Below are 23,211 nucleotides of genomic sequence, written 5' to 3'. Positions count from 1 at the left end.
ACCACTTGAGTGTTGCTTTAGCACTATGCTTAGGGTCATTGTCCTGCTGGAAGGTGAACCTCCGTCCCAGTCTCAAATCTCTGGAAGACTGAAACAGGTTTCCCTCAAGAATTTCCCTGTATTTAGCGGCATCCATCATTCCTTCAATTCTGACCAGTTTCCCAGTCCCTGCCGATGAAAAACATCCCCACAGCATGATGCTGCCACCACCATGCTTCACTGTGGGGATGGTGTTCTTGGGGTGATGAGAGGTGTTGGGTATGCGCCAGACATAGCGTTTTCCTTGATGGCCAAAAAGCTCAATTTTAGTCTAATCTGACCAGAGTACCTTCTTCCATATGTTTGGGGAGTCTCCCACATGCCTTTTGGCAAACACCAAATGTGTTTGATTATTTTTTTCTTAAAGCAATGGCTTATTTCTGGCCACTCTTCCGTGAAGCCCAGCTCTGTGGTGTGTATGGCTTAAAGTGGTCCTATGGACAGATACTCCAATCTCCGCTGTGGAGCTTTGCAGCTCCTTCAGGGTTATCTTTGGTCTCTTTGTTGCCTCTCTGATTAATGCCCTCCTTGCCTGGTCTGTGAGTTTTGGTGGGCGGCCCTCTCTTGGCAGGTTTGTTGTGGTGCCATATTCTTTCAATTTTTTTATAATGGATTTAATGGGGCTCTGTGGGATGTTCAAAGTTTCGTATATATTTTTTAAATAACCCAACCCTGATCTGTACTTCTCCACAACTTTGTCCCTGACCTGTTTGGAGAGCTCCTTGGTCTTCATGGTGCCGCTTGCTTGGTGGTGCCCCTTGCTTAGCGGTGTTGCAGACTCTGGGGCCTTTCAGAACAGGTGTACATATACTGAGATCATGTGACACTTAGATTGCACACAGGTGGACTTTATTTAACTAATTATGTGACTTCTGAAGGTAATTGGTTGCACCAGATCTTATTTAGGGACTTCATAGCAAAGGGGGTGAATACATATGCACGCACCACTTTTCTGTTATTTATTTTTTAGAATTTCTTGAAACAAGTTCTTTTTTTCATTTCACTTCACCAATTTGGACTATTTTGTGTATGTCCATTACATGAAATCCAAATAAAAATCAATTTAAATTACAGGTTGTAATGCAGCAAAATAGGAAAAGGGGGATGAATACTTTTGCAAGGCACTGTATAGGGTACCTATATATGTTCCTTGTTTTACTATCATTGTGGGGACTTTGGGAATTTCCGGTACCCACGCCACGAGGATAGTAATACAAGCACACATACACACACGTTTGGTTTACTATCCTTGTGGGGACCAAACAATTGATTCCCATTCAAAATCCTGTTTTACCTAACCCTTAACCCTAACCCTAACTATAACCCTAACCCAAAAACACCTATGCCTAAAATTGCCTTTTTCCTTGTGGGGACCGGCGAAATGACTTCTGGTCCCCACAACGATAGTAAAACCAAAAACACACACACACACACTAAATAAGAGATTTGATAGCTAGCTACAGAGTGGTGCAGCTCTGTCTCACCATAAGTTGTGACGCAGTAGTGACGCAGAAGGTTGGGGGAGAGGACAGAGAGACCACTGTCGGCACAAACACCTAAACAAACACGCACGTATGCACACACACACACACACACACACACACACACACACACCTCTACCTAGGCTAGGAGTGAGGCGGAGAGAGAGGAGGGCATGGGGAGATAATTCCTATGCTAGCCAGACTCCTTGACTCACATCTGCAGAGGTCTCCTACAGAGAGAAGCAGGTCCCCACTGTGGCCAGATGAAGGAAGTGCAGGTACAGGCACGAGGACACTGTAGAGCTGGGAAATACTCAGGCAGGCAGGCCCATCCACCCACAGACATTGGCTAAATCCCAAATCACCCCCTTCCCCTCGCCCCTCATTTGCATGTTCACTCGCGCCTCCACCATATGCACAAGTGTCCCAAAACTGAGGGAGTGAAAATGATCGAGGGTGTAGGGGCTAATTAGTCTCACTGCAGAATTAGACAATTAATCCACGTTAACAAAGCGTAAGATTGAGAAGTTGCTCCAAACTTCCAGTGTTGTGTATTCATGGATGCCAAGGGAAGCCAGGATTCCCCATTTTTTTTTACAAAAATATAAAATAAAAACAAATACTAATTTATCTTTCGTCTTTCTGTGTATCATAATTTCCCTTCAATTCGCAAGCGGCTGAATTTATCTCACAGGAGATAGCATCCGAGTGAGCGAAATAGCACCCCTCTGTCTCTCTACGTGTAGGCCATCTATCTGCTGCTGTCTGGTCCAAATGAGTATGACATTGTTGCCACCTGTAGCATTCAAGGCAAGGGAAGCCAGCGAGCATTTGGCCTCCCTTGTCAAAAAAAGTATAACAAATTTGCCAATCAGCGTTGAGCTAAACTGAGTGAGCTCAACTGTGAATGGTCCTGGTGCACCAAAAAAAAGGTGTCAAGGGAAGCCAGTTTTGATTTGGCGTCACTCCTATCAAATCCCATTGAGAGCATACGTCATTGACAGAAAAACTTGAATTGTTGCATTTCGTTGTGTTGCTAGACAGCTGGCAAAAATTGTCCCTTTCCTAAATTAGCCATGGATGGAGATAGGGATTTGGACTTGTGGTTTTACTTAATTCTCCGGTAATTCTAACGGCGATTCTGATCCAACCATTAATTCATACATTGTTGTGCCCCTGGCCTGACAAGATGGAAGTTCAATATGTAGCTAAATGTAGAAGGCTAATGTTAACTAGTTAATGTTGCCCATGAATGGAAGTTAGGCTAGCGAGCAAGCATTTTAGCCAGGTAGCCTAGGACAACAAAAAATAAAAGTGTGTACTGTATGACAGACTGATAGTCAGTTTCATCAACATGAACGAGAGGAGGATGGCATTGGCGTTTCTCTACAAGTAGGGTGAGTCAACATGTTTTTCTATTTGCACGAACGCGCACACACACGCACGCAGAAATCAGAACCATGGACAGCCACATCCTATTTAGCTTACGTTGATTGGACTAAATAGTTTTTTGCATCTTTTAGTTGTCACTGTCTTAGACTAAGCAGAGGTGATTTGCTAAAGTTGAAATGGTGCTGGCTTGGCTTCCCCAGTGAATTTACCCACGCACCGCTATTGCAAATTTCAAAGTGTTTTTGTTGTTCCTGCTGCTCTGTATCATTCCATTTCTCCAAACATCAAATTTCTAAATTAAGGGTTAAGTTTAGGCACTTATTCCGAATGGTTAAGGTAAGGGTTAAGGTTTGAGATAGCGTTAAAAAGTGTTCAGAGGTTTATGGGTTTATTGATCCCCTCACCACTCTCTGGAAGTCACCCTCTGAGTTTTTAGCAACATGTGACAATGGCTAATCTCTTGTGGACAGATTACATAAACATAAATGGTACCGTAGATCTGTCATGATACAATGGGATGCGTGAGATAACGAGCAGCATTAGTTCCGGTGCTTTGGACAAATCACAATTTAGCAGTTGTTAGCATCTTTCGAGTTTCTGAAGGGGAGGGGACATTTGGTCCATAGACTTGCCTGTAACTTGCAAAGAGAGAGGGTAAAGCTCTTCGTTCTGGCTCAGATCCTCATTCTATCTCTTCTTCTAACACATATGGACCCAGAATTTAATGGAGCATCTGACCAATTACACAAAACTTTAGTTCTGGGTTAACCGAGATTATTCACAGACTAACTCTACCTCTATTTCTCTCTGTCTGTCCCTCTCTTTCCCCCTCTCTTATATTTACGTCTCTACCTCTCCCTCCCTATCATTCTCTACCCCCCTGTGGTCATATGAGGGAAGTGCAGATACAGGCAGGGAGATGCCAGAGACCTGGGAAATACGCACATTCACCGCCCACACAATCTCCAAACCCCTCCACCCCCACACACTAGCTCTACCTCTATCCCTCTTTTTCTCACTCTCTGACAAACCCAATACACGTTGGTATTCATTTCCTATTTTTCTCTCTTGCAGTCGTTGCCCACACCACCAACACTCTTTCTTTCTTTCTTTCTTTCTTTCTTTCCCACTCTTTCACAGCAGATACCCCATTCTCTTTCCCTCCTCTTTCCCCCTTTTCTTTCTCTCACTCTACTTTCTCGAGTGAGTCAGAGAACTAACTCCTCCGTCTGTAGCAGGGTGCTGTGTGTGTTTGAGTGTGTGTGCATGTGTGTGTGTGTGGAGCGCCTCCGTGTGTTAGATAGCACAGGAGGTGATTATATCACTACCTCTGTACCACTGAGTCACGGGCCACACACACACACACACACCTTATGACCCTTCTGTGATCAACTCAATAACCCTGGAAATGAATAATCAGTGACCCCCCTCCTTATCCCTAATCTTAGTATGGACCTGGGTACTTCCAGGAATTTAACCAGAACGAACCACCGTGACACAGACAGGGTTAACACAATGATGCAGACTATTATGACATGACACTAGAGTTAATACAGTGACATCCGAAGAGGGCCCATAGGGTCTGGTCTAAAGTAGTGCACTACGTAGAGAATAGGGTGCCATTTCGGACATATCCAGTGTCATATTTCTATCTCTTCGTGACAAACATTATGAGGAGACTATAAAATATAGTGACTCATTGTTAAAGATGATGTGGCCATTTTGGATGATGAAGCCACTGAACCCTGTTTTAATGATGGAAGGACATGCCTGCCAAATACCATTCATCAAATACTAGAGTAAGTTCAGGAGAGCTATTTTCTGTCTTTTTTCTTTCTCTATTTTCTCTCTCAATAAAAAGGTGGGTTACTGTTTAATGACAGTGTCATATTTCTCACTCTTTGTGATGATGAAGATGTGGCCATGTTTGATGATGAAGCCACTGAACCCTGTTGTAATGCCTGTCAAAAAACATCTATCAATAGGCAGGTTTCCATTGAACCAGGTTTATTCTACAAAAGCAATGTCGCAACAAAAAAACATTGCTACATGTGTAATCAACAACATTTCTATCTGTTCGACAGAAGTTGATTTATTATTTTGTCAAACTATCCTTATTGCGACAAATTATGATGGAAACAGTGTTTTTAAAATAAATTATGATTTTAAAATAATTTTGAAGGTAAGCAGGACATGTGATGTTATCACGTAACTATAAAGCGCCACTCCACATTTAATTCTAAATGTCTACTGCTGGCTAAATCATAAAAAAAAAACTATCAAAATAGTTTCTTTGCAGGACAAGGATTGTCCAGACTTTCAAGTCAAGAATGCCTGAATTGCTTTGCCTTGCTTTTCTGGTTGGCTGGATTCAAGTTTCACCATCAAATTATTTATTTTATAATTGAATAATAATTATTTTCTTTTATTATCTACAGGACAGCAAAAAGTTAAGTTTCACCATGGCACGGAAAATTGGCTATATCGTAAAAATCCATGAAAACAAAAATGTAACTTAAGGTTAGGGTTAGGCATAAATGTTTGGAGTGTGGTCAAGGTTAGGGTTAGGGGGGCTTCCCGAGTGGCGCAGCGGTCTAAGGCACTGCATCGCAATGCTTGCTACAGACCCGGGTTCGATCCCAGGCGACCAGGAGACCCATGAAGCGGCGCACAGTTGTCCGGGTTAGGGGAGGGTTTGGCTGGCCAAGATATCGTGCTCTAGTGAGTCCTTGTGGCGGGCCGGGTGCATACACGCTGACTTCGGTCGCTAGTTGTAAGGTGTTTCCTCCGACAAATTGGTGCGGCTGGCTTCCGGGTTAAGCGAGCAGCTGGGTCGTGTTTCAGAGGATGCATGGCTCTCGACCTTCGCCTCTCCCGAGTCCGTACGGGAGCTGCAGCGATGGGACAAGACTGTAACTACCAATTGGGGAGAAAAAGGGGTAAAATAAAAATGTAATGCCAAGAGTGTGCAAAGCTGTCAACAAGGTAAAGGGTGGGTATTTGAAAAATATATTTGGATTTGTTTAACACTTTTTTGGTTACTACATGATTCCATATGTGTTATTTCGTAGTTGAGGTCTTCACTGTTATTCTAAAATGTAAAAAATTCAAAATAAAGAAATAGCATTGAATGAGTAGGTGTGTGAGGTGAGGTATGTCTTCTCTAGCGGGAGGTAAGCTTGGCTTCTTATATGGTGTCGAGTAAAGCTTAAACCATATATTTAGATTGTAGGTAGGTATTGTAGTTAGGTATTGTAGGTAGTTTATCTAGGTAGTTATTGTAGGTAAGTATTGTATTCGGCTGAGCCCGGTGAAGCACGAGACTAGCTAACCCACCTGGACCAATAAAGCTAGCTAGCTAGCGGGTAGCTACTGGTAACTATTAGCAACTGTGGATAGTTGTTTCCAATGTTATTTCACGCTTAAGAGTACCTGTAATTATGCCAGCTAGCTACCTACCATACAGCTGTTTTTCTAACCTCAATATCTGAAGCGTTAACGTTAGGTAGTTAGTAGCTACTGTACTCGAAATATAGCTAGTTTGTTGCTACCTGGATAGCTAACTAAACAATAGCTGGAACGACCTACTAGCTGCAATATTTGGAGACGCTTTCTCTCCGTTGGGACAGACGCGAACTGGCTGAATCGTTTCAGTGGCTAGCTTTACACATAACTGGCTAACAGTAGCTACTAAGGGTAAGTTATAACCTACATTTATTTTTGTTTTGTTTTTACATACTGGTAACAAGAGTCGTTCGAGGGAATTCGGGACATGGGTGACTAGTTAACGTTAGCTTGGCTCTCTCTGTGTGTTTCGTGCCGTCGGAGGAGGAGTGGTTCGTTGGCAGAGAGCAATGGCTAGCTAGTATGCTAACTATTCTAGCTAACTAACTGGCTGAATAAGTTGACGACGTACTCACTCAAACTGTAAAAACTAACCCAAAACTTTACACAACGTTAGACACGGACACGAATGATCTGTTTGGCGTTTTAACACACTGGTTTGTTGTAACCGAGTATTGGTGCTAAACTGTGTTATTGGAGGCTGGCATGCTAGTTGGCTATGGCGTCATAGGATTCGGTTCCCTGGATGGTTTTCATGGAAGAATACTGTATCAAGTTAGCTAGCTGAATAAACTAAGTTAGAGTCTATTCCTAGAAAACATTGAACCGCTGTAGTTTACAACAATTATAATTTCTAGTTGGGAGAGTTATATTTGAGTGTTTCAGTGAAACGTAAGTGAGGGAGGCCCCGCTCTCTTGCTTTCCCAGATGTTTAGTTCATTTCATTCCAATCTCCTTTGCATTTTTGTAGCCTTTTTCTGTAGCCTGTCAACTATGTGTCTGTCCATCCCTGTTCTCTCCTCTCTGCACAGGCCATACAAACGCTTCACACCGCATGGCTGCTGCCACTCTAATCTGGTGGTCCAGGTCTCCGGCAGCCTCTGGAACTGCCGTTCTGTGGCCAACAAGGCAGAGTTCATCTCAGCCTATGCTACCCTCCAGTCCCTCGACTTCCTGGCGCTGACAGAAACATGGATTACCACAGAAAACACTGCTACTCCTACTGCTCTTTCCTCGTCTGACCATGTGTTCTCACATACCCCGAGAGTATCTGGTCAGCGCGGCGGTGGCACAGGAATCCTCATCTCTCCCAAGTGGACATTCTCTCTTTTTCCCCTGACCCATCTGTCTATCTCCTCATTTGAATTCCATGCTGTCACAGTCACTAGCCCATTCAAGCTTAACATCCTTGTCATTTATCGCCCTCCAGGTTCCCTTGGAGAGTTCATCAATGAGCTTGACGCCTTGATAAGTTATTTTCCTGAGGATGGCTCACCCCTCACAGTTCTGGGTGACTTTAACCTCCTTACGTCTGCCTTCGACTCATTTCTCTCTGCCTCCTTCTTTCCACTCCTTTCCTCTTTTGACCTTACCCTCTCACTGTCCCCCCTACTCACAAGGCAGGCTTGACCTCATCTTTACTAGATGCTGTTCTTCTACTAATCTCACTGCAACTCCCCTCCGACCACTAGTCTCCGACCACTACTTTGTATCCTTTTCTCTCTCGCTCTCCTCCAACACTACTCACTCTGCCCTACTCCGATGGTAATGTGCCGTCGCAACCTTCGCTCTCTCTCTCCCCCGCTACTCTCTCCTCTTCCATCCTATCATCTCTTCCCTCTGCTAAATCCTTCTCCCTCCGATCTCCTGATTCTGCCTCCTCAACCCTCCTCTCCTCCCTTTCTGCATCTTTGCCGGCTCGGTCGTCCCCTCCTGCTCCGTGGCTTGACGACTCACTGCGAGCGCACAGAAGAGGGCTCCGGGAAGCCGAGCGGAAATGGAGGAAAACTAGACCTGTCATCTTTTCACTCCCTCCTCTCTACATTCTCTTCCTCTGTTTCCGCTGCTAAAGCCACTTTCTAACACTCTACATTTCAAGCCTCTGCCTCTAACCCTAGGAAGCTCTTTGCCACCTTCTCCTCCCTGCTGAATCCCCCTCCTCATCCCCCTCCCTCAATGTGGACGACTTCGTCAACCATTTTGAAAAGAAGGTTGACGACATCCGATCCTCATTTATTAAGTCAAATGACACCGCTGGTCCTGCTCACACTGCCCTACCCTATGCTTTGACTTCTTTCTCCCCTCTCTCTCCAGATGAAATCTTGCGACTTGTGATGGCCGGCCGCCCAACAACCTGCCTGCTTGACCCTATCCCCTCCTCTCTTCTCCAGACCATTTCCGGAAACCTTCTCCCTTACCTCACCTCGCTCATCAACTCATCCTTAACCGCTGGCCATGTCCCTTCCGTCTTCAAGAGAGCGAGAGTTGCACCCCTCCTCAAAAACCTACACTTGATCCCTCCGATGTCAACAACTACAGACCAGTATCCCTTCTTTCTTTTCTCTCCAAAACTCTTGAGCGTGCCGTCTCTAGCCAACTCTCCTGCTCTCTCTCTCAGAATGACCTTCTTGATCCAAACCAGTCAGGTTTCAAGACTGGTCATTCAACTGAGACTGCTCTTCTCTGTGTCACGGAGGCTCTCCATACTACTAAAGCTAACTCTCTGTCCTCTGCTCTTATCCTTCCAGACCTATCCACTGCCTTTGATACTGTGAACCATCAGATCCTCCTCTCCACCCTCTCTGAGTTGGGCATCTCCGGCGCTGCTCACTCTAGGATTGTGTCCTACCTGACAGGTCGCTCCTACCAGGTGGCGTGGCGAGAATCTGTCTCCGCACCACGTGCTCTCACCACTGGTGTCCCCTAGGGCTCAGTTCTAGGCCCTCTCCTATTCTCTCTATACACCAAGTCACTTGGCTCTGTCATATCCTCACATGGTCTCTCCTATCATTGCTAAGCAGACGACACACAATTAATTTTCTCCTTTCCCCCTTCTGATTACCAGGTGGCGAATCGCATCTCTGTATGTCTGGCAGACATATCAGTGTGGATGTCGGATCACCACCTCAAGCTGAACCTCGGCAAGATGGAGCTGCTCTTCCTCCCGGGGAAGGACTGTCCGCTCCATGATCTGCCCATCACGGTTGACAACTCCATTGTGTCATCCTCCCAGAGTGCAAAGAACCTTGGAGTGACCCTGGACAACACCCTGTCGTTCTCCGCTAACATCAAAGCGGTGACCCAATCCTGCAGGTTCATGCTCTACAACATTCGCAGAGTACGACCCTACCTTACACAGAAAGTGGAACAGGTCCTAATCCAGGCACTTGTCATCTCCCGGCTGGATTACTGCAACTCGCTGTTGGCTGGGCTCCCTAACTGTGCCATTAAACCCCTTCAACTTATCCAGAACGCTGCAGCCCGTCTGGTGTTCAACCTTCCCAAGTTCTCTCACGTCACCCCGCTCCTCCGCACACTCCACTGGCTTCCAGTTGAGGCTCGCATCTACTACAAGACCATGGTGCTTGCCTACGGAGCTGTGAGGGGAACGGCACTTCCATACCTTCAGGCTCTGATCAGACCCTACACCCAAACGAGGGCACTACGTTCATCCACCTCTGGCCTGCTAGCTCCACTACCTCTACGGAAGCACAGTTCCCGCTCAGCCCAGTCAAAGCTATTCACTGCTCTGGCACCGCAATGGTGGAACAAGCTCCCCCACGACGCCAGGACAGCGGAGTCACTGACCACCTTCCAGAGACACTTGAAACCCTACCTCTTTAAGGAATACCTGGAATAGTATAAAAGTAATCCTACTTCCCCCACCCCCCTTAAAAAACTAAACAAAAAAAGTGGTTGTCCCACTTGCTATCATAAGTTGAATGCACCAATTTGTAAGTCGCTCTGGATAAGAGCGTCTGCTAAATGATGTAAATGTAATACACACACACACATTTTATTGCATGACATAAGTATTTGATCACCTACAAACCAGTAAGAATTCCGTCTCTCACAGACCTGTTAGTTTTTCTTTAAGAAGCCCTCCTGTTCTCCACTCATTACCTATATCAACTGCACCTGTTTGAACTTGTTACCTGTATAAAAGACACCTGTCCACACACTCAATCAAACAGACTCCAACCTCTCCACAATGGCCAAGACCAGAGAGCTGTGTAAGGACATCAGGGATAAAATTGTAGACCTGCACGAGGCTGGGATGGGCTACAGGACAATAGGCAAGCAGCTTGGTGAGAAGGCAACAACTGTTGGCGCAATTATTAGAAAATGGAAGAAGTTCAAGATGACGGTCAATCACCATCGGTCTGGGGCTCCATGCAAGATCTCACCTCGTGGGGCATCAATGATCATGAGGAAGGTGAGGGATCAGCCCAGAACTACACGGCAGGACCTGGTCAATGACCTGAAGAGAGCTGGGACCACAGTCTCAAAGAAAACCATTAGTAACACACTACGCCGTCATGGATTAAAATCCTGCAGCGCATGCAAGGTCCCCCTTCTCAAGCCAGCGCATGTCCAGGCCCATCTGAAGTTTGCCAATGACCATCTGGATGATCCAGAGGAGGAATGGGAGAAGGTCATGTGGTCTGATGAGACAAAAATAGAGCTTTTTGGTCTAAACTCCAATCGCCGTGTTTGGAGGAAGAAGAAGGATGAGTACAACCCCAAGAACACCATCCCAACTGTGAAGCATGGAGGTGGAACCATCATTCTTTGGGGATGCTTTTCTGCAAAGGGGACAGGACGACTGCACCGTATTGAGGGGAGGATGGATGGGGCCATGTATCGCGAGATCTTGGCCAACAACCTCCTTCCCTCAGTAAGAGCATTGAAGATGGATCGTGGCTGGGTCTTCCAGCATGACAACGACCCGAAATACACAGCCAGGGCAACTAAGGAGTGGCTCCGTAAGAAGCATCTCAAGGTCCTGGAGTGGCCTAGCCAGTCTCCAGACCTGAACCCAATAGAAAATCTTTGGAGGGAGCTGAAAGTCCGTATTGCCCAGCGACAGCCCCGAAACCTGAAGGATCTGGAGAAGGTCTGTATGGAGTGGGCCAAAATCCCTGCTGCAGTGTGTGCAAACCTGGTCAAGACCTACAGGAAACGTATGATCTCTGTAATTGCAAACAAAGGTTTCTGTACCAAATATTAAGTTCTGCTTTTCTGATGTATCAAATACTTCTGTCATGCAATAAAATGCAAATTAATTACTTAAAAATCATACAATGTGATTTTCTGGATTTTTGTTTTAGATTCCGTCTCTCACAGTTGAAGTGTACCTATGATAAAAATTACAGACCTCTACATGCTTTGTAAGTAGGAAAACCTAAAAAATCGGCAGTGTATCAAATACTTGTTCTCCCCACTGTATGTGTGTATATATATATATATATATATATACACACACACACACACACTGCACATGGAGACAAAGATCGTACTTTTTGGAGAAATGTCCTCTGGTCTGATGAAACAGAAATATCACTGTTTGGCCATAATGACCATCGTTATGTTTGAAGGAAAAGGGAGGTTGTTTGCAAGCCGGCAGCATCATGCTGTTGGGGTGCTTTGCTGCAGGAGGGACTGGTGCACTTCACAAAATAGATGGCATCATGAGGAAGGAAAATTATGTGGATATATTGAAGCAACATCTCAAGACATCAGTCAGGAAGTTAAAGCTTGGTCGCAAATTTTTTTGCTAATCCAAGCTTATCATTTTAAAAGGCTAATTGATCATTAGAAAACCCTTTTGCAATTATGTTAGCACAGCTGAAAACTGTTGTGCTGATTAAAGATGCAATAAAACTGGCCTTCTTGAGACTAGTTGAGTATCTGGAGCATCAGCAATTGTGGGTTCAATTACAGGCTCAAAATGGCCAGAAACAAATAACTTTCTTCTAAAACTCATCAGTCTATTCTTGTTCTGAGAAATGATGGCTATTCTATGCGAGAAATTGCCAAGAAACTGAAGATCTTGTACCACACTGTGTACAGTCGTGGTCAAAAGCTTTGAGAATGACACAAGTATTGGTCTTCACAAAGTTTGCTGCTTCAGTGTTTTTAGATATTTTTGTCAGATGTTACTATGGTATACTGAAGTATAATTACAAGCATTCCATAAGTGTCAAAGGCTTTTATTGACAATTACATTAAGTTTATGCAAAGAGTCAATATTTGCAGTGTTGACCCTTCTTTTTCAAGACCTCTGCAATCCGCCCTGGCATGCTATCAATTAACTTCTGGGCCACATCCTGACTGATGGCAGCCCATTGTTGCTTTATCAATGCTTGGAGTTTGTCAGAATTTGTGGGTTTTTGTTTGTCCACCCGCCTCTTGAGGATTGACCACAAGTTCTCAAATTGGGTCCTGGCCATGGACCCAAAATTTAAATGTTTTGTTTTGTTTCCGCTGGAAAAGGCATTGTTCGTCACCAAACTGTTCTTGGATGGTTGGGAGAAGTTGCCCTCGGAGGATGTGTTGGTACCATTCTTTATTCCCAACGTCAACAGTGAAGAGGTGACTCCAGGATGCTGACCTTCTAGGCAGAGTTGCAAAGAAAAAGCCATATCTCAGACTGGCCAATAAAAAGAAAAGATTAAGATGGGCAGTCTGAGATATGGCTTTTTCTTTGCAACTTTGCCTAGAAGGTCAGCATCCCGGAGTTGCCTCTTCACTGTTGACGTTGAGACTGGTGTTTTGCGGGTACTATTTAATGAAGCTGCCAGTTGAGGACCTGTGAGGCGCCTGTTTCTCAAACTACACACTAATGTTTTTGTCCTCTTGCTCAGTTGTGCACCGGGGCCTCCCACTCCTCTTTCTATTCTGGTTAGAGCCAGTTTGCGCTGTTCTGTGTTGTCCGAGATCTTCAGTTTGTTGGCAATTTCTCGCATAGAATAGCCTTAATTTCTCAGAACAAGAATAGACTGACGAGTTTCAGAAGAAAGTTATTTGTTTCTGGACATTTTGAGCCTGTAATCGAACCCACAATTGCTGATGCTCCAGATACTCAACTAGTCTCAAGAAGGCCTGTTTTATTGCTTCTTTAAATCAGCACAACAGTTTTCAGCTATGCTAACATAATTGCAAAAGGGTTTTCTAATGATCAATTAGCCTTTTAAAATGATAAACTTGGATTAGCAAACACAACGTGCCATTGGAACACAGGACTGATGGTTGCTGATAATGGGCCTCTGTACACCTATGTAGATATTCCATTAAAAATCAGCCGCTTCCAGCTACAATAGCCATTTACAATATTAACATTGTCTACACTGTATTTCTGATCAATTTGATGTTATTTTAAATGGACAAAAAAAGTGCTTTTCTTTCGAAAACAAGGACATTTCTAAGTGACCCCAAACTTTTGAACGGTAGTGTATATATATATTTTCTTCTTTGTCAGAATGCAGGAAGACTTCTTTCCCCACCACTTCCCTCTTCAAATAATTCAATAAGTAGGCTACACAGTCAGAATTATCTTCACATTTATTATTAGCTATTCATACATGCATACTTTGCCTACAGTTTGTTTCGTGTAATACACAGATGTTTCTTCTCTTTATCTAGATACCCAAATTCGTTACAAGCAGTTTCTTACCAGAATTCTATACAATTTCATTTAAAACACAATGTTACTCGTAAACCACAGCTTTAGAGATACTGAGTTAAATTGACTTGGTTTGAGATATATTGACTTCGGCTACTAATGACACCCTATTCTCAATATATGCTAGTGCACTACTTTTAGTACAAAGTAGTGCACTATCTAATATTTAGTCAAAAGTAGTGCACTACAGGGAGAATAGGGTATCATTTTAGACTGGGCCTTAGAAGTTGTATATTTATCATGTTGGCACCAATAGTTCCAAGACATTCTAGTTTAGAATGCAAATTAGAACTTTGTTGTCATAAAACTACAATGTTTGATGCTAAAAATTGGATCACATTCCAGTTGTTCTTATGTACTGTATATTGAGGATAGAAGTTTCCCATAGGCAAAGATCTAGGATCAGCTTAGCCTACCCCTTACCTTTACCATTAGGGGTAAAACAACAAAAGGTGCAATATCCCTTTTTATTTGCTTCATATCCTGTGTCACGTTGAAACAACGCAAAATAAAGTATTTTCAGTGTCTGTGTCTTTTCTCAATGTCTTTCTTTCTTTATTTTGCAACCTGTACTTATTAAAAGCCTTTATGATCAGGGATCAGATCCCTGATTATAGTTTGGTTGCAAACTCATTGTGCCCTGGGGGCCACATTAAATCATTTCGGGGCCGCATTTGGCTCGTGGGCCAGGAGTTTGAGACCCCTGCCCTACAACCACTGAGCAAATATATAATTAACAGACAAATAAAGGTCAGCAGTCTAGTGGTTTGCAGCGTTGTTTAAACGTTGTTGAGACGATGTGAGTAACGTTAGATGATGGAGTTAGCTAGGCATATGTGTGCAGCTGTACAATGCTACTTCATATAGCAAACAAAAAGCTGAGGCTTGAGTATAGATATAATGAACCTTGTCTAATATTGAGACTGATTATTACCCACAATTCATTACCCACAATTCCACATGCCCTGAAAAATGTGCACTTGAAAATACGTCAACCCACTGCATCATACTGAAATAGTATGTTTGTTCACTCCCATACAGAGTAATTGTTGCTGATGCAAACCTATATAGTGTTTTTATTATTCTCTTAAAACATACATTTTAAAACTTGAGGCATTAGTGTAAAGCCATATTTAAAAGCATTGCATACTGGTATTTTATTTTCTGAGCTGGGTTTTGTTTTATGAGTTTGTTGTTGTCGTTTACAAGTGGAGAGGAGGTGGATGGTGTGTTGTTAAGAGGGATCCTATGCAGTTTCACACACTATGGCATCCCAGGGTGCATCACACCCACACCCCTCATGTTTTGCAGTGACAATCCCCGGGACCTTGTCTGTTTGTGTTCTAGAATTAGCGTTGTCGAGGGCAACTATCTGAACTTTCTGATGCTTAGTGTTAGTTGCTATGGATACATATTTGCATCTCTTTACTCACAGATTGTGAATGATGTGCCATATGAAATAAATAACTGAATAAAAACATGTATGTGTCACCCACCTTCTATCTCCCTTCCTCACTTGTGCTCCTCTATGTATTTACAAATAATCCCTTCCCTCCATTTCCTCTTCTCCATTTCAGACCATTTCATTTAGTTTACTTCAGCAAAGTGAAGTTGAGTTATAGCTTGTTGTAGTGTTGTACTGTACACTGGCATGTACTGCAGTCCTCTAGTATAGCATTGCTTGATTGGTTGATTGGTTGTGTTACAGTTATAGTGCTTGAGTAGAGGTAATGTAGTGTGTTAGCAATGCTACTTAAGCACAGCAATGTTAGGTGGGTTGGGGGTTGGTCTATCCCTTTAAAGTCTCTATGTGTGTGTGGTGGGAGCGGGGACAGAAATTGAATTTTAATTCAATCATTTTGAATAAAGTTTTGAATACTTTGACCCCTAACCATTGTCCCACCTTAACCCATTGACCCCTGACCCCTCTCAGTCGGACCACTCCCCGTTGTCCTCCCCGCCGGAGTCGGAATCTGATTCGCTGTACTCGACGGCGATGCGACGTGATAGGATGGTGGCCACGTCGTTTCCAACTGGCTCTCTCTTCGCTTCCTGCTCTCTCTGTTCCTGGACCTTCCTCAACTGGATACCTGGAGAGATGGAGGAAGGTATTGAAGGAGGGATGGAGGGAGTGAGGGGTTAGATAGATACATACACTAGGCAGGCACGCAGGCACACACACACACACACACACACACAGAGCTTCATATGTATGTAACAGTATTGCTTCTGTCCCTGTCCCTCACTGGGCTCGAACCAGAGACCCTCTGAACACATCGACAGCGTGTCACCGACAGAAGCAGCCTTACCTGTTGCAAAATTCCTGTAACTTCCCCAAAATTCCCAGGTTTTTTCCCCTCCCAATTCCGTGAATCTTTCAACCAGGATTTCTGGAAAACCAGGGAATTTTGGGCAAGTTTACAGAATTTTGCAACCCTACGGACCACCAAAGCCATGCTTCTAAGGGGAATGATCTCCTTATAGGTCTCATCACAGAGGAAAGCTACAAACACACAGCTAACTAGTGTTGTCACGATACCAGAATCTTTACTTCGATACCGATACCAGGTTTAGTATCATGATACTCGATAAGGTTAAACAGATAAACTCAGCTACCGCTCTGTTCAATCGTTGGGCATCTTTTGAGTTCAATATCATTACATTATACATTTTTTATGTCAATATTTCAGACAGCATGTACGCATTAATAAATCAATTATACAATTCTGCAATCAATTTGACTTTGTTTTTATCAATCTTACTACATAACAACATAAATGGTAATCATTTATTTGAATGGTAAATCTCTGTAAATCAAGGGGCTGCAGATGACAAACAATCTGTTTCCCATTCATTTGGGACTTATTTTATTGTACTGATCAACAACATTTTCATAGGAGAAGCAATTTCTTATTTTATAAAAGTATGCGCTGTCTCTTTAAGACCCAGTGTTGACGTCATTTAAGAGGCACATGCACTCACATTCATTTAGAGCGAGAGACGTGATGTGAGGGAGACGATGTGAATGAATCAGCTTTGAAATCAGTATATTTTGCATTATGGTTTGCATATTATGACAAACAAAGCTAGCAAGGAAAGTTGGCCTACAAAGCTGGAAGCTACCGGTATCTTCTTGCATTGTAAAGTGTTCTAGCCTGTATGGTCATTGTTTTCAGTTACAGTAATTAACATTTTCAACATTTCTACATGCCGTGTTGCATTATTCAAGTGTGATTACTTCTGTGCAGCATGAGTGGGGAGCCAAGATGATGCAGCCCAGACTCCCAGTGAGTGCAGTGGTTCCTCAGGACAGGCTAGAGCTAGCTCTAGAAATGAGTAAGTGGAGCAGGCAAGAGGCATGCACAGTGCGCTCGCGCTATAAAGGGGACATCATCTGCGCTGATAGAGAGATTTGATCCTCTAAATAGTTATGACGTGAGACACATTTGACAGAAGTACCGAAAGTAACAGAAATTCTAGTACTGAACCGTTTTTCATGTTCTAGTATCGACAAAGTACTGAAGTTTCGGTATATTGTGCAACACTACCGATAACTAGCTAGCCATTTCACATACGCTAAATGTACTCATTCACAAGTGGATACACATGTATCCATGCACACATGCACACACATTCCCTCTATCTGTCTCACCTCTGCGTATGGCTGCCAGCAGTTCACTGCGAGCATTGCTCATCGGAAGCACACCTAAGCACACACACACGCATGCGCACACACACACACACACACACACACACACACACACACAAACCCACACACGAAAACAAACTTAAACAAGAAAAAAATACACACACGCATACATAAACACACACATACAACCCCCCCCCACACACACCCACATCCACACCCCAATTCTCTCCCCCTCTGTCTCACCTCTACGTATGGCGGCCAACAGGTCGCTGCGAGCGTCGCTTATTGGAATCATCGGCATCTGGCCCTTCTTGGTGGCAGGAGCTTCTCCACCAATGGCCTGAGCCGGAGACAGGATGTGGGAGGGGGGCAGGCCGGGCGGGGGAGGAGGGGGGCAGTGGGAGGGGCACCGGAGGGGGGTGAGAGGGGGAGGGGACATAGTTGGCAGGGGGGCGGGGGGAGGAGGGGAGGGACTGTAAGGGCGGGACATGACCGCCACAGCCCCGGGGGGAAGGGAGGGGGGAGGAAGGGGGGAGGTGGAGTCGAAGGCGGTCTGTGCGGAGGGGATGAGTGGGGGGGGGGGAGGGGCAGGGGGGGGTGAAGTACTCAGGGATGGTTGATGGCTGGCCGCTAAGGGAGGAGGAAGAGAAAGAAAGAGAGAAAGAACACAATCAGACACTAATTGGCAAATCTGTTGGCTGGATCAATTCTCTTAACTAAAATCAAGTGAAATGTTATATGTCAAATATCAGTGTCAAAGACATTCTTCTAGAATTACAAAGGCTTCGAGAATTAGAATTTCTAGAATGGACATTCACAGTCAATTTAGTGTTTGGTGATTCTATTTCTATGCGGTGTTCTTACCCATATGCCCTGTAGTCCTTGACAGACTGCTGCCGTGGTCCATTGAGTGCTCCCCCCTCAGAGGGGGCGGGGGGTGCGTGGGGGTGCTGGGTGCGCCCCAGAGAGGCGATATGTCTTCCCCCAGCGACTGCACCAGAGGGGAGGTTAGGTCGAGGGTACCCACCTCTGTCTAAGGACTGGGTCTGTGGTGTCTGGGTGAGGTGGGGGGCAACGTCGATAGGGTGGGGGGCGGAGGGGGGCTGGGAGGGGTGGTTAGGGCTGGCCGGGTAGGAGTGCTCACCCATGTCTGATGCCACCGACCTGGGAGGGGAGAGGGAGGGGGAATTGAGGACAAAGAATATTGTTCACAAAAACTTCAGTTAATTAAAGTGATATCCTTCTTATTAAGTCCATACTGGGAATATCAGATTCCTTGGAAATGAGATATAGAAATATTATGGATTTCAGTTAGACTTTTTTTTTTTACCCAGCAGAGGGCAGAAGACAGCTAGACTGTGCCTTAGCACACTGAAGACTGGCCAGTCACTGAACAATTCATGACACATGTACAGCGCATTCGGAAAGTATTCTGACCCCTTGACTTTTTCCACATCTTGTTATGATACAACCTTATTCTAAAATGATTTAATAGATTTGTTTCCTCATAAATCTACACACAATACCTCATAATGACAAAGCAAAAACTGATTTATAGACATTTTTGCAAATCTATTAAAAACAATTTACTAAAATATCACATTTACATAAGTATTCAGACCCTTTACTCAGTACTTTGTTGAAGCACCTTTGGCAGCTATTACAACCTCGAGTCTTCTTGGGTATGACGCTACAAGCTTGGCACACCTGTATCCAAACACATCAAGACAGTCGTGAAGAGGGCACGACAAAGCCTATTTCCCCTCAGGAGACTGAAAAGATTTGGCATGGGTCCTCAGATCCTCAAAAAGTTATACAGATGCACCATCGAGAGCATCCTGACTGGTTGCATCACCGCCTGGTATGGCAACTGCTTGGCCTCCAACCGCAAGGCACTACAGAGGGTAGTGCGTACGGCCCAGTACATCACTGAGGCCAAGCTTTCTGCCTTCCAGGACCTCTATACCAGGCGGTGTCAGAGGAAGGCCCTAAAAATTGTCAAAGACTCCAGCCACCCTTGTCATCGACTGTTCTCTCTGCTACCGCACGGCAAGCTGTATCGGAGCGCCAAGCCTAGGTCCAAAAGGCTTCTTAACTTCTTCTACCCCCAAGCCATAAGACTCCTGAACAGCTAATCATGGCTACCCAGATTATTTGCTGTCTGTGATTATTACGCTGCTGCTACTCTGTTTATTATTTATGCATAGTCTCTTTAACTCTACCCACATGTACATATTACCTCAATTACCTCGACTAACGGGGCCCCCAAACATTGACTCTGTACCAGTACCCCCTGTATATAGCCTCCCAACTGTTATTTTATTTTACAGCTGCTCTTTAATTATTTGCTATTTGTTTTTATGATTTTTTACTAAACACTATTTTTTTCCTTTCTTAAAAACTGCATTGTTGGTTAAGGGCATGTAAGTAAGCATTTCACTGTTGTATTCGGCGCATGTGGCAAATAAAATTTGATTTGAGGAGTTTCTCCCATTCTTCTCTGCAGATCCTTTCAACCTCTGTCAGGTTGGATGGGAAGCGTCACCCCACAGCTATTTTCAGGTATCTCCAGAGATGTTTAGATCGGGTTCAAGTCCGGGTTCTGGCTGGGCCACTCAAGGACATTCAGAGATTTGTCCCGAAGTCACTCCTGCGTCGTCTTGGCTGTGTGCTTAGGGTCGTTGTCCTGTTGGAAGGTGAACCTTCGCCCCAGTCTGAGGTCCTGAGCACTCTGGAGCAGGTTTTCATCAAGGATCTTTCTGTACTTTGCTCAGTTTATCTTTCCCTCGATCCTGACTAGTCTCCCAGTCCCTGCCGCTGAAAAACATCCCCACAGCATGATGCTGCCACTACCATACTTCCCCGTAGGGATGGTGCCAGGTTTCCTCCAGACGTGACGCTTGGCATTCAGGCCAAAGAGTTCAATCTTGGTTTCATCAGACCAGAAAATCTTGTTTCTCATGGTCTGAGAGTCCCCTGGAGCTCTGTCAGAGTGACCATCTACACACAATACCCCAATCGACACACAATACCCCATAATGACAAAGCAAAAACAGGTTTATAGACATTTTTGCTAATTTATTACAAATAAAAAACAGAAATATCACATTTACATACGTTTTCAGACCCTTTACTCAGTACTTTGTTGAAGAACCTTTGGCAGCAATTACAGCTTTGAGTCTTTTTGGGCATGACGCTACAAGCTTGGCACACCTGTATTTGGGGAGTTCCTCCTATTCTTCTCTGCAGATCCTCTCAAGCTCTGTCAGGTTGGATGGGGAGCATTGCAGCACAGCTATTTTCAGGTCTCTCCAGAGATGTTTGATCGGGTTCAAGATCTCTCTGTACTTTGCTCCGTTCATCTTTGCCTCAATCCTGACTGGTCTCCTAGTCCCTGCAGCTGAAAAACATCCCACAGCATAATGCTGCCAACACCATGCTTCACCATAGGGATGGTAACAGGTCCAGATGTGACGCTTGGCATTCAGGCCAAAGAGTTCAATATTGGTTTCATCAGACCAGAGAATCTTGTTTCTCATGGTCTGAGAGTCTTTGGGTGCCTTTTGGCAAACTCCAAGTGGGCTGTCATGTGCCTTTTACTGAGGAGTGGCTTCCGTCTGGTCACTCTACCATAAAGGCCTGATTGGTGGAGTGCTGCAGAGATGGTTGTCCTTCTGGAAGGTTATCCCATCTCCACAGAGGAACTCTAGAACACTGTCAGAGTGACCTTTGGGTTCTTGGTCAGCTCCCTGACCAAGGCCCTTCTCCCCTGATTGCTCAGTTTGGCCGGGCGGCCAGCTCTAGGAAGAGTCTTGGTGGTTCCAAACTTCTTCCATTTAAGAATGATGGAGGCCACTGTGTCAACTCTGGGACCTTATATAGACAGGTGTGTGCCTTTCCAAATCGTGTCCAATCAATTGAATCTACCACAGGTGGATTCCAATCAAGTTGTAGAAACATCTCAAGGATGATCAATGGAAATAAGATGCACCTGAGTCTCATAGCAAAGGGTCTGAATACTTATGTAAATGTGATTATTCAGTTTTATATTTTTTATACATTTGCAAACATTTCTAAAAACCTGTTTTCGCTTTGTCATTATGGGGTATTGTGTGCAGATTGCTAAGGGGTCTGAATACCTTCCGAAGGCACTGTATATACACGACCAGTCAAAAGTTAGGACACACCTACTCATTCAAGGGTTTTTCTATATTTTTACTAGAATAATAGTGAAGACTTCAAAACTATGAAATAACACATATGGAATCATGTAGTAACTAAAAAAGTGTTAAACACATCAACATATATTTTATATTTGAGATTCTTCAAATAGCCACCCCATGCCTTGAAGACCAAGTCCATATTATGGCAAGAAAAGCTCAAATAAGCAAAGAGAAACAACAGTCCATCATTACTTTTAGACATGAAGGTCAGTCAATACGGAAAATGTCAAGAGCTTAGAAAGTTTCTTCAAGTGCAGTCACAAAAACCATCAAGCACTATGATGAAACTGGCTCTCATGAGGACTGCCACAGGAATGGAAGACCCAGAGTTACCTCTGCTGCAGAGGATAAGTTCATTAGAGTTACCAGCCTCAGAAATTGCAGCCCAAATAAATGCTTCACAGTGTTCAAGTAACAGACATATCTCAACATCAACTGTTCAGAGGAGACTGTGTGAATCAGGCCTTCATGGTCGAATTGCTGCAAAGAAACCACTTCTAAAGGACACCAATAAGAAGAAGAGACCTGCTTGGGCCGATAAACATGAGCAATAGAAATTAGACCGGTGGAAATGTGTTCTTTGGTCTGAAGTCCAAATTGGAGGTTTTTGGTTCCAACCGCCGTGTCTTTGTGAGACGCGGTGCGGGTGAACGGATGATCTCCGCATGTGTATTTCCCACCGTAAAGCATGAAGGAGGAGGTGTTATGGTGTGGGGGTGCTTTGCTAGTGACACTGTCTGTGATAGACAGTGTCACTTAACCAGCATGGCTACCACAGCATTCTGCAGCGATACGCCATCCCGTCTGGTTTGGGCTTACTGGGACTATCATTTGTTTTTCAACAGGACAATGACCCAACACACCTCCAGGCTGTGTAAGGGCTATTTTACCAGAAGGAGAGTGATGGAGTGCTGCATCAGATGAACTGGCCTCCACAATCCCCCGACCTCAACCCAATTGAGATGATTTGGGATGAGTCGGACGGCTGTGTGAAGGAAAAGCAGCCAACAAGTGCTTAGCATATGTGGGATCTCCTTCAAGACTGTTGGAAAAGCATTCCAGGTGAAGCTGGTAGAGAGAATGCCAAGAGTGTGCAAAGCTGTCATCAAGGCAAAGGGTGGCTATTTGAAGAATCTCAAATATAAAATATATTTTCATTTGTTTAACACTTTTTTGGTTACTACATGATTCCATATGTGTTATTTCATAGTGTTGATGTCTTCAGTATTATTCTACAATGTAGAAAATAGTAAAAATAAAGAAAAACCCTTGAATGAGTAGGTGTGTCCAAACTTTTGACTGGTACTGTATATATATTTTTCATATTTACAAACATTTCTAAAAACCTGTGTTTGCTTTGTCATTATGTGGTATTGTATGTAGATTGCTGAGGATTAT

At 44.2% G+C, this 23,211-nt stretch overlaps 1 protein-coding gene across 1 annotated transcript in view; it reads right to left on the bottom strand.

Annotated features, from left to right (window-relative positions):
• Positions 1 to 13,802: 13,802 nt before the first annotated feature.
• zgc:109889 (uncharacterized protein LOC553542 homolog) overlaps positions 13,803 to 23,211 on the bottom strand; it is a 60,479-nt gene continuing 51,070 nt past the window's right edge. The window contains exons 8-11 of the mRNA XM_041882608.2: positions 18,455 to 18,754; positions 18,158 to 18,220; positions 17,834 to 18,063; positions 13,803 to 16,031 (exon numbers count right to left, since the gene is read on the bottom strand). Coding sequence (XP_041738542.2) covers positions 15,871 to 16,031; positions 17,834 to 18,063; positions 18,158 to 18,220; positions 18,455 to 18,754 — 754 coding nt within the window. The 3' untranslated portion in view covers positions 13,803 to 15,870. The remainder of the gene's footprint in view (positions 16,032 to 17,833; positions 18,064 to 18,157; positions 18,221 to 18,454; positions 18,755 to 23,211) is intronic.

This window comes from Coregonus clupeaformis, chromosome 8 (assembly GCF_020615455.1).
Source record: "Coregonus clupeaformis isolate EN_2021a chromosome 8, ASM2061545v1, whole genome shotgun sequence".
Classification (NCBI taxonomy): domain Eukaryota; kingdom Metazoa; phylum Chordata; class Actinopteri; order Salmoniformes; family Salmonidae; genus Coregonus; species Coregonus clupeaformis.
The sequence above is the reverse complement of the archived record's forward strand: the minus strand, read 5'-3'. Positions and strand labels throughout refer to the sequence as shown.